General features: G+C 43.9%; 1 protein-coding gene across 1 annotated transcript in view; it reads right to left on the reverse strand.

The window, feature by feature from the left end:
* Nucleotides 1–359: 359 nt before the first annotated feature.
* LOC104405574 (PDZ domain-containing protein 2-like) overlaps nt 360–12006 on the reverse strand; it is a 16410-nt gene continuing 4763 nt past the window's right edge. Inside the window, exons 2-4 of the mRNA XM_010014317.1 lie at nt 3491–3633; nt 2707–2839; nt 360–590 (exon numbers count right to left, since the gene is read on the reverse strand). Coding sequence (XP_010012619.1) covers nt 402–590; nt 2707–2839; nt 3491–3633 — 465 coding nt within the window. The 3' untranslated portion in view covers nt 360–401. The remainder of the gene's footprint in view (nt 591–2706; nt 2840–3490; nt 3634–12006) is intronic.

Here is a 12006-nt window from a genome sequence, read left to right on the forward strand (position 1 = left end):
ACTTGAAGACTTGGATCATAAACTGTTAAAGAAGTTCAGTTACAAAAGGAGGGGAAAGCAGAGCGTGTTACTACGTAAGCACTGTGAGAGACTTTGCATCAGATCCAACAAAAGCAGTGAAGTGGTGGAAAACAATCCAGCAGCAGAGAGAAAAACAAAACCACGGTTGCCACAAAGCTTGGAGAACATGAGAGCTTCTGCTCCCTGTGCTGGTGCTTTGCTGCAGCGCAGTAGCAGAGGTGGCAGATGCTGCGGTAGATGCCATCCCCATTTCAGCTTGTCACCACATCCCGTGAAGAGAAGGGCTGGGTGGGATTGCCCTGTCTCAAGGACCTGCTTTGTGTCAGGCTGTAGAAGAATGTGACAGATGCAAAAGGGCATCAAGGGAGACACTAAAAACGTCACACCAAAGCCACACTTACAGCAACCGGTTTTTCAGGAGACACATTCACTCCTTTCATATCTTCTTCTTCTGGCTCTTCGTTTTCCTTATTGTCAGTGCAAGAGACAGAGTCTTGGACTGAGCAAGTGCTAAGCAAGTCTGGCAAACTGGTAGATGGGTACTTCAGAAAATCCCCTTCAGAAGATTCCTACCCAAGAGACAACAAAATACGTTACATCACATGCAGAAAACCACCAAAACCATGGTGAAACTGCTCCATTTCATCTGCCCAAGAGACCTCCCTCGTAATCCCCCCCTCATTACATGTGCTCAAACTTTATTGGTCCACTTAATAAAAAGCAGACCCAGTTTCAAAGCGCACATATAGTAAACACAGGCAAATACACACCTAAAACATTTAGATTTCATACAGGAGAATTTAAAATACATGCTTCTCCAGCAGCCTGCTCCTCCCCACTTCAGGTTTATTAAATGTCACTGCAAGCAGACTCAGAGTTTACAGACCTCATTACTCATTTCATTACATCCCAAATCACACTTTGCACTCCTGCTCCCTTCCTGCAGATGTTCCCTCCACATGTTTATCTATCTACATGCTTAAGAATAATAGACAGACAACCCTACTTAGGAGAACAAAATGAAAGTTGACCTAACCGATCTTCTATCAACTCAAGTTCTGATACTTCAGGCTCTGTTTCCAGTCTTTGGCACCTTTTCCAGGAGACAAACACGTGCATCAACTGAAAGCAGTGGCCAGACAGACTCTCATTTTATTGCTTTCAGCACAAAGCCTGCGTTCAGGAGTGTGCACCAGGCCAAGCTGCAAGGATGCTTTCCCATACCAACAAATAATGCCCAGAGGGAGCTGCTGTGGAACACTTCACCTATTTACACCTTTTCTGAGACTGCCTGAAACATGGCAAAGGCTGGATTCCTCACTGCTTGCCTTTCCAAGTCCTCCTCCCAGGGACAGGAATGCTGTCCAAGTGCACAGAGCACAGGCCAAACAGATTCACAGCCTGATCAGGAACGTGAAGTTTTAAGCTGTTCACTTATTCACGATGATTATTTTTTTGATGCAATCATCACATGAACAAGCAAATAACTTTAAGGAGAAATTTATGCAGTCTACTGCCTTGCGTTCTGGCAAAGAGTCCAACTGTCTAAATGAAATAGAAAATATACCTACTTCAGGTCAAAGTGTGCTGATTCCAGAATAAACACCAGTGGGGTTAATACCAGGCTGTGATCCTACAGGTCTTCAATGAACTTCACTGTCTAAGTGAAAGGTTAAGAGAATTTATAGGCTCTTCACTTTGAATATGGTGAGATAGAGCCTCTTCTCCAAAAACATGTGCATAAAGCATGCTGGGTAGCCAAAACCCAGGCATTAAACCTGCAGAAACCTGCATTGGGTTGGCTGGGGCAATGTAAAAATTAACCCAAGAAAAAATTAAAACACACTGACACAGTGACTTGCTGAAACTTCATCCTCCACCTGGAAATGCAGGTTTATGCGCAGTCCCTTTGCCCCAAGATGCTCCTGCTACCATCCCAAAGGCCCTGAAGGTCCCCACCTGCAGGCAGGTCCTTCTTTGAGACCTCGGGCACTTTTGGGAGCTGGTTGGCCACCCACCAAACACCTACACCAACCCAAGCAAGGCTACAGCAGGCTGTGGTCCAGGAAAGGGAGCAAACAGGGGCAGGCAGGATTTTCTTAAACGAAGGAAAAATATTGTGTAATATCCTCTCAACCTCTCCTGCAATGAAAGCAGAATGAAGAGCCCAACTGATAAATGAGTTCCACTCTCATTTCCCTGAAATTTCACACTCTTTTATCTTCAAGAGCTCCACTCCAAGCTATTACCAAGGACAAAATAAGGAACTCGAGCCAAGAGATCATCACTGAGAGACCTCAGGCACACAGATAGGACACGAGTTGAGAGCTATGAAGGCTACGCAGGCAGGAAGCAGGAGAGGCTGAGAACAGCCTGCTTTATTTAGCATGTATTTTAAGAAAATGGCTTTGGCCAAAACTTAAGTAATGTCTGCATGAATAAATACAGACTCATTTGCACACTGAATGACAGTGACAATACATGCAAATCATTAAATTGATCTATATGCTGCTGATTTGCCACAGATTTATGGCAGCTACTGATCTGTTTCCCATAGCTGTGTGTTAAATTTAGGGGAGCAAGTGTGCACATGCGATTCCCCATCAAAAATATGCCCTTTCCACGCAGCACTTCACAAACCCTTATGGACATACATTCAGGAGACCACCAAGGAGAGGACTGTACCTTGCTAGCAACCACCAGCTGCACCAGGCCAGCAGCTGAGCGAAGGAGAGCCACAGCATCCTGGTGGGAAAGCCCAACCAGTGATTGCCCATTGATCATGAGGAGCTCATCACCTGCTGTCAGCCTGCCATCCCTGCAAAACAAAGGAGGAACATGGAGCTGCAGGCAGTCCTTTCCCAGGGCCAGGCTACAGTGACACGCAGTGGGACATAGAGGCATGGACAAAGCAATCTGGCTGATGCTAAGCTTGCATCAATCAGCACAGTGGGGTTTGCCCCCAAAAAGTAGCTCAAAAAGGTGCCCCCAGGAAATTATTGTTATAAGAAGAGCCATTTCACCCTCTTTGCAGGGCTGAGACCCCTCAAACCTTCACAGAGAGTCAGGGAGAAGTGAACCCTGAACTCTCTGCCCCATCAGGGAATAGGGTCAGGGCTGGCAGTTAGCAGCCTAGGTTGCACAACCCATGCTCATCCACTGCCAATCCCATGGGAAAGGCCCATCTTCCAAAAACGGACTTGGTGAAAAAGCCCCACAAGCCATGAGGCTCCTTGATTTACGCTCCATCACTGAGCAAGTGTTTCATCAGTCTGTAATTTGGACTAAACATGCTGGAAGAAGATTCAGTGAACAATTACAAAAAAAAGCTTTTAAGCTAAAAATGCCATATCCTCACCCTCGCACAATGGGAGGGCAAAACCCCACACGTGTCTCATGAGTCTGGCTAACAGCAATAGCCACGGATGTTCCATCACACCCACTCCCACATCCATCATCATTGCCTCACCTGTGTGCAGAGCCACCTTCCTCCACATGGGTGACAATGATGCTGTGAGGGGATCGCTTTGACCCTCTGCCTCCTGTTATCTGGATTCCCAGTCCGTCCGTCCCCTTCAGGATGTGCATCTTCCATATGCGGCAACCTTCTCGCTGAGAGAAAACGTGCAGAGAGTCCTTGAATTTGGATTTGGACACTGAGAGAAGGTTGGGAGGGTACAGGAGGGAGCTATTTAGCACCTTGCTGCCCATCACCACACATCTGTATAGCTCAAGCTATACATGTGGTTTTGCTGTGCTTTGCTGTGTTAGCTGTGGTCCAAGCGAAGGAGGCAGAAAGGAACAGGCAGCACAGAGAAGGGTCAGTGTGCAGAGGTTTCTTTGCAGGGCTGTTTGCAGCTTTTCTGAGACACGCAGAGGTCCTGCTCTCAATGCCCCGATCCTTCCTGAAGTCTCAACCCCCTTCACCAAACCCCAAGGATGAGCTGTGCAGGGTTGCAGAGGAGCAAGACGCTGTTCAAGGGCGACCTTGAATACCCAATAGTGCCGCTGCTATTGCAGTAGGGACCAGACTGGCATCACACAGCAGCATTTCCCCCTTCAGAGGAGTTTGCAGGATTTGAGATACAAGAAGGAAAATGCCAGCTTCAAATTATCAGCTGCCAATCAAATATTTCTTATCGGGCAGCTGTTGTACAGACTGTACATAATAGATTTACCCACACAGAGAATAACTTTTCAGTTTAAGCAAGGTAATAAGCCATGTTTACAACACCTTTATTAATTTTTTCTTTTATTATTAGAAGCATTTATCCAAAAAGAGTTTTACAAACTCCAGAGCAATATGAAATGCAAAAGAAAAAAGAAAAAGCTAGTTCCCATGAGTGCTACCAGCAGGACAGGGCACAAGGAAACATAAGTGTTGCAGGTAATCAGTAGAGCAAAAAAGGAAAGAGAAAACCAAGCAAGCAAGCAAGACATACAAGACAGTTGCCAGGACTCTCTCAGAGAAGGGAATAACCAGGATAACAGAATTATGAGAAACCCTAAGAAGTTTTCAAGCTTGCAAGACAGCAAAATGCGCAATTTGGAGGCAATTTTTAGGCCATGTGTTGTAGCCACCGGGTACCAGGTCAGCTATTTCCAACTGGGTCTGTTATGCACACAAGTAACGTTCTCGCAGTACGCAAACAGCTAAGTAGCAAAGATGATTAAAATTTCATGCCAAACTGTGAAGAGCATGTACAATTGCTGCCTGTTTCTGAGAAGTGGAACTGCTAAATATATCGGCAAACCCAAGGGTTGTGGCAGCAACCTGCGGATTTTAGCTTTATCAGAGCCTTTATTAAGAGAAGAAAATAGGCTTTTGTTTTTACCTGATCACTGGGACCCTATGCTGAAACTTTTAACTGCAAAGCAAGATGCAGTTTTTCAGATACAGGAACAAAGGGGTCAGGATCTACAATGATATCAAGAACAAGGTGAAAAATAATAATGTTACCCAGCCCCTAGACCACAGGTAGGAGAACCAGGGAAAAACAAACCAGATGTCTTAAGAGGTAACCCGAAAGATTGAGGCTGAAAACACATACACCTGTGGGTAATCTGCTAACTTGAAAGTCATGCATGCAGGCAATATCCCAACATGTTTAACTGGGATCCTCAGTGCATCCGTAAAAGCCCTGTCTACTGCTGAAAAACAGGACATGTCAGGACAGAGAATACTTTAAGATAAATCAGATTGATACAAGAGATGCCGTGTTAAATGCGGGGGCAAGAGTCAACTATATTTATATACTTAAAAACGAAAACTGAGCTACAGCATGAAAATACTCCGGAGAGGTTTTATTGCTATAAAGTACCTTGCACCCATAATGAAACAGTGTAACAGAGAAACACAATCTCTCTGCCTCCCCAGCCCAGCCAGGCTGTAATGATGACTATCTACTCTCCCCACAAGATGCCACTCTGAGTGTCCCATTGTCGAATCCAGTTTGGAAGCAGACCCTCCAATAAAGTTTAACAATGGAGTCATAAAATTGTGTTTAATGATTTGCAAAAGCTTTCTGGAATGCAAGTTATGCAAAGGCCCATGATGTGCAGTGCCTGGTTTGCATTCCCCAGCACTCCTCACTATCCTATATTAAAAAAAAAAATATCCAAAATTTATTCTTAACTGACCCACTCTCAAATATTCGTTTACATAGCAAAGCACTTAATAGCAGCACATGGCAAGACTGCTGCTCTTGATGCAAACACCATCTTATTCCCCTTGAACTCCCACTGGAATCAAAAGCACTTGCAAAGTAAAGCATTACTTGTCCGAATGTGGATGGCAGAATGCAGCCACAATTAAGACAAGAAAACCATCTGGCACACACCCAAACATGTATTTCTTTCACTCGTTTTCAAACGACATGGTCGCAAGAAAAGGCTGTCCCTTGAGTCTCCACCAGTCAGCTGCATGCATTTCACTGGGATAAACAATTCGGCTTTGACTGGAAATCAGATCCCTTCACTGTTCCTTCCCTCTACTTCATAAAACATTCATAGCTTTACATTTAACCATGTCCTACAAAGCAAAGGCCCCCCACCAGTACGCATGTACCTCTGAGCTGCGTCACTGCAAGATATTGAAAGCTAAGTATCAAAAAGTAGAATGCCAGCCTTTGCTTGAGACCTCTGGGAGAAAGCAGAAACCCCTTCTTCTCCCTAGGAAGCTGCTATCTCCTTTGCAGAGAGCAGCACAGTATACTTCACAGCCAGCTACAAAATGCTGCTGTTTCAAATGTTCATCTTACATGACTCCACTGTAGGAAAGCCTTAATAGTAAAGCTCTGTGCCAATTTCAAGGATTTGTAAATGCTTTTAAATCTTACTTAAAACCAATTTTCTTGAGTTACTGGAGGTTCCCAGGTTCAACAACACAAAGCCTAAATGTTAATAAAAAAGGAACGAAAAAATACATAAAAAAAGCAGAGTGATGCATGTCTTTAATTTTGAAATTTTTAAAGGCTCATATTTTCAAGCTTTTCTTCATAAACAAAGAGACTAGAAGCTCACGACTTACAATACCCAAGGGAAACTCCAAGTGCAGTTAGATTTGGCAGTTTGCAGGTCTGATGTCACTGTCCTCGGAGCCTGCATAATTCCTGCCCAGAGGAGGATGAGTTTAACTGCTTACCAGTCTCCTCTGATGAGCTGCACAATTCTGGTTGCTGCTTGACCACTGCCAGTTTCGTATTCCTATTAACATCTGAACTTTTCCACCCTCTCAGAATTAATTCTCATAGCTTCATTTATAATGACTTAGAATAATTCCCCCAGTTTTGTTCACAAGTGACACAATAAGTCTTCACATGTGCACACACAGCTCTCAGTGCAAAAACATTTCAAGCCTAAAGCACAGAGATGTGCTGATGCCAGTCCAGCCAGGTATCTCCAACTCCAGACATCCTTAGCAAGGACAGAGAGAGAGGCGCTTCCAGCATCTGTTGCAGCCAGGGATGAGGCAATACTCAGGTTACTCTTAGGAAGAAGGAGACCAACCTATACCCCTTAACTAAAGGCAGATCACAATAATAAAGATAACTCTTGAGAACCCAAGTGGAAAGGGCTCACTAGATAATATGGGCTGAATACCTGTATATGACAATCCAGAAAATTGAATTCACTTGAGATTCAGCCAAGACAGGCAATCAGAAAGACACCCATGCTTGCTTTGAGAGTGTCAAATGAATAAGAAGCCAAAATTTCCCTTTAGAGATTTGTTCCCCATCTCCTGGGAGCAAACATTAACCCTCAGATCCAACCCAAGGACTTTGCTTTTTAAGCCAGAGGAGAAGCAGCAGACTTGCCTATGCAGAGGGGCTGTGGGTTCCTCTCAATAGAAGGGTTTCATGGATGCAATGGACCAACATTTGTCAAAGATGGTCTCAGAGGAAGAAATGAGACTATGTCATCTCTTGAAGTCCCTTCCAGACCTACATTTTTTAACTTCCCTCACATAGCAAGCAGAAACACAAATGGCCAGGTCAGGCTGCAGTTGGGCTAATGGCTGATTTTTGTTCTCTGCAGTTACATCACCCTTAGGTGATTCAACTTTCCTCCTAACTTGGCTTGTCCATGCAGGTAGCCCTTTGGACCAGATTTTTCCACTTGAGGCTGATCAACTTCAAAGTGCCTGATCTACAAATAATTAAAACGTTGGTTGGTTTTGTTTTTTTTTTTAAGACAGTATGAATATTCTACTTGGATTAATCGCAAGCGGGGAAAAAAAAATGGGCCATCTTATGTAACAGACCGCAAGTGAGAACAGAGAATACAGCTGGCAGCTTCAAGTGGGTCCCCGCAGGCCATCCTTCTCCACCATGAAGCCATTGTGCATCAGGCAGCCTCTCTTCGGAGCGAGCCCACATCTGGAATAAACTAGCGTGGTGCAGATCAGAAAGGAAGCACACTGCCAGCGCAACGTGGGGAAGCTCGCCTTCTGCCTGCTCCAAGTGCATACCATCAAACGCTCCATTTCATAAGCACATCATTAATAAAACAAAAAGGAACGTTTTTTCCTCCGAATGTGGTAAATAAATAAATAAATAGATAGATAAATAAATAAAGACAGACATTGGAGCTGTTCTTTCCCCCCTTTTCTTTCACCAAGCTAATTGCAGGGGAGTAAAAAGGGGTTTGACTGATTTTGACTGTACTGTGTTCAAGAAGCTGCAAATCTATATATACAAAGGAAAAATTGCTTTGAAATCTTATATTAAAGAAAAGCTTGGCAGGAGCAAGGTGTAAACAAATGGAAAACAGAAACGCAGTAAGTAGTTACAAAGCCAGACAGTAAGATGGAAAATGTAAAATAGTTGTCTAAAAAAAAAAAAAAAGGCAGAAAAGCACTTTCTGTCACAGCAGCAATTCGGCTGAACTGGGTGTAAATACATAACAATTTTTAAATAAAAGCAGAGGTACATCCTGATGAGAATACCAATGACCACACAAGGTCTGTACGCACACACTGACTGCCATGGGCCCTAACACAGCCCATGGGTTGTCTCCCTCCCTCTGCATTTTAATGTGGATTTTTACTGCAGGGACTGGTTCCCACTTACAAACTTCACGTTTTCCCCATAGCAGCAGCAGAAGCAAACAGCAAACTCTTCCTCACTGGCCACAAGGCTGCTTTGGAAATGTTATAAGCTTCATGCATTAAAATAAAATCACTTCAATAGGTTTCATAGGAGCTGGCAGCCAATGTGCTGATCGCACACGACTGAAAACCAGCACAAAATTCCCCAAACAGAAATGCACCACATTCAGACCATAGTATATAAGCAATTGCCTTCAAGCAACGACTAGTGCAGCATCCTCCTCCATGGTGACAGGGGGTATACTGGGGTAGCCACAACAGCACACTGCTCCCCAGCACCCTTCATTGATGTGGGATATATTGAAAGCACTACTCCCAAATGCCAGCCCCACCTCAGGTCAAATGATGCCTCCTCCCGCTATTCCCATTCCCCAGCAGGAGGGTGGGAGAGACAGCTTGGCAGCTGGTGAATTAACTTGCACATACCAGGTGAGTAGCTCAAATGCGTCAATCTCAAGATACAGTCAAAAGTCATCATCACTCTTCACATCACAGATATTAGTGTGAATGACTCAGTACCAGGAAATCGTTCCAAAATCTGATTTTTGCAGATTCTTAACAAAGCAATTATTTCATTAGTGGATATTTTTCATCTGATCTTAACTAGGTTATTTTTAAGGCTGATCTGACAGCAGGACTCCTGCTTTCATCTGCTACCTTGGGTTTTGTTTTCATTGTAGTACAAGCAAGATAAACAGCTTCAAGACAAACCAAAGGGGGAAGAGGAGGGAAGAATCTAAATTCCTTTATCAATAAATTATTCCATGGAGGGAGTTCTTCATCCATCCCTACTGCTTATGAAAGTTTATTGGCTCTGAGCCACTGAAACCTTTGGCTTCCACCTCTGCATGATGCAAGCCATGTAGTGGGTGCCTCCTACATCACTTGAAAGAGGGGGAGGGGGAAAGCCCCTCAAACCCAAGCAGGCCTTAATATGAATTACACAGTGTTGACCATGTGAACTTTCCATGTCCTCAAAATAAATAGGAGGCAGCAGCACAGACACAACTGCAATCGCATTCAAGTGTCCGCTGCTGATCTAACAAGTCCCCTTGTTTGGACAAGCGGTCGCCAGGCACTTGGCACACTTTCACTGAAATGTGAGTACTTTCCCCATGGAAAGAGAAGCATCCTAGGGGATAAAGCCAGGGGAGCAGTCAAGAGCAAAACCACACCCTCCCCCAAACACAAACACATAATTAAAATACACAAAACAGGCATCACAGCAGAGGGGATGAAAATTCGTCAACTTACAGCAGACTGTCCCCCAGGGATCCATCTCCCGAGACAGACTGCTTGTTGACATCATTTCCTTGGCAAGGGCTTTAAACATTTTATCAGCCATTGCAAGCACCTGAACTACATCATCACCCCTTACAAAAATCTGCTGGAGTCATTTGTCATCCTGAGCCATCACCATCTGGACTGCACCTCTCCAGGCTGCTCCCCCCTTGCCGTCAACTGAAGTTTTATAGCAAGATCAGTCAATGGACTTCTCAGTTCTCCCTGACCCTGAGGGGTTTCAGCCAGCAATTGCCCCTGGAGAAATCAGTCTTTTAAGGGTTACTAGATGTCTGCATTCCCTTGAGTACTTGCCCAGTCTCATTCTTATACCTGGGCTATTGAGAATGGTTGATTGGTTAGTTTGAAGTCTCTCAGAAAACACCCGTGCTGCCTATTAAAGCCCATCCTAGACTAAGTCACCATGCTAAAGAGGGGTCTCACATAGGAACTGTTATTGCATCTGTTGGTGACAGGAATCCTTTGGGTTTGCTCCGTGGTTTCAGCACCCTGTCTCAAAAATTTAGTGTACGTAGCTTTATAGCCACGAATATATCTGAAACATTAGAGCACTAAGCAAATAGCATACTCTATTTATAGGCATGTCCACTTGGTTTTGAACATTCGCACGTACTGATTAAAACATAAAATGGTGTGAAGTTACATTTCAGCTAAAGCCAGTCCTTTGCATTCCAGTTATGGGTCTGCTGTACCTTTAATACCATATGCAAAAATGAAGAAAACACTTTCTGTGTAAGTGGGAAATGCTTTCATACCAGTGGGTTGGAACTACAGGATCTTAAGGTCCTTTCCAACCTTAATTATTCTATGATTCTAATGCTCTCACCTATGGTCTGTGACAGCAGAGCATGGCTGAGACCTCCTGTAAAACAACCTTGTGATGCCTTTGGGGATAGCTCACTTCCAAGAGTGAGGACACCGTTTCAAGATGACACATTAAAACTAACTAATTACAACTTGCAACTCTATGCCCAACCCTCCACTGCACCCTTGGAAAATTTAATCTAAAGGCAGAATAAAAGGACAGATTGCTATTCAAAATTTAAATCTACAGCTGCCACAGCTGTAGCTATTGCTTGAATCACAGCAAAGAAAGGCAAAACCTTAAGTCAGAGGAAAAAATCTGGCAGCGAATGATACTTAACCCCAGAAAGTCATGATGATGGTTGTTTATGGCAAGGTGGAACATAACTGGCAGCAAAAAAAAAAAAAACAAATTAACTGTAATTCACTACTAGTTACATCAAAGCACTTCCTAAGCAAGCCAGCTAGGCCAAGTTTTGTCAGTGTTGTACAGCTACAATTAAAAGAAAGCCCTTGTCCCTAAGAGAGTTTACAACCCAAAACAGGCAAGCGAGGGGGAAGACGTGCTTATCACCATGCACATTAAAACTTCAAGACAGTAGATAGCCCCAGGATTCACGTTAATGAAAGCTGGAAGCAAACACAATAGATAAAAAGACATTAAGAACAGAAAGAGATTCTGAGGAAGACCTTTACATGACTAAAGGTGTCTACATTAAAAACTAAAATAGAGTTATTTATGTCTAGAACATGCATCATAAAAAAGTCCCATAAAAGCCTTGATGAAACAGTAATTACTGCTTAGGTTGCCAAAAAAAGTTGATGTAAAGCAACTTAGCTTCAGTACCTTCAGTGGAGTACCTTGCTCACAGCAAGGTTTTCAATTTGGTAGTGTAAGTGGATGATTTTCTCTCCCCCCCCCCCCCCCCCTTTAGAAAAATAGTAAAATGCTTAAAGCCAGTACATTATTTCAAGCCTCATGTTCTGATTCCTGTAACCTGCCATTGGCCTTCTTCACCTTAGAGGAGCCCTCCAGTACATAAAGGGGCCTACAAGAAAGCTGAGGGGCTTTTCATAAGAACCGGTAGTGACAGGGCAAGGGGGAACTGCTTTAAACTGAAAAAGGAGATATTTAGGTTAGACATTAGGAAGAAGTTCTTCCCTGTGAGGGTGCTGAGGGGCTGGCACAGGGTGCCCAGAGAAGCTGTAGCTGCCACATACCTGGCAGTGTTCAAGGCCAGGTTGGACACAGGGGCTTGGAGCAACCTGCT

Source organism: Nestor notabilis, unplaced genomic scaffold (assembly GCF_000696875.1).
Source record: "Nestor notabilis isolate BGI_N333 unplaced genomic scaffold, ASM69687v1 scaffold14095, whole genome shotgun sequence".
NCBI classification, from domain to species: domain Eukaryota; kingdom Metazoa; phylum Chordata; class Aves; order Psittaciformes; family Psittacidae; genus Nestor; species Nestor notabilis.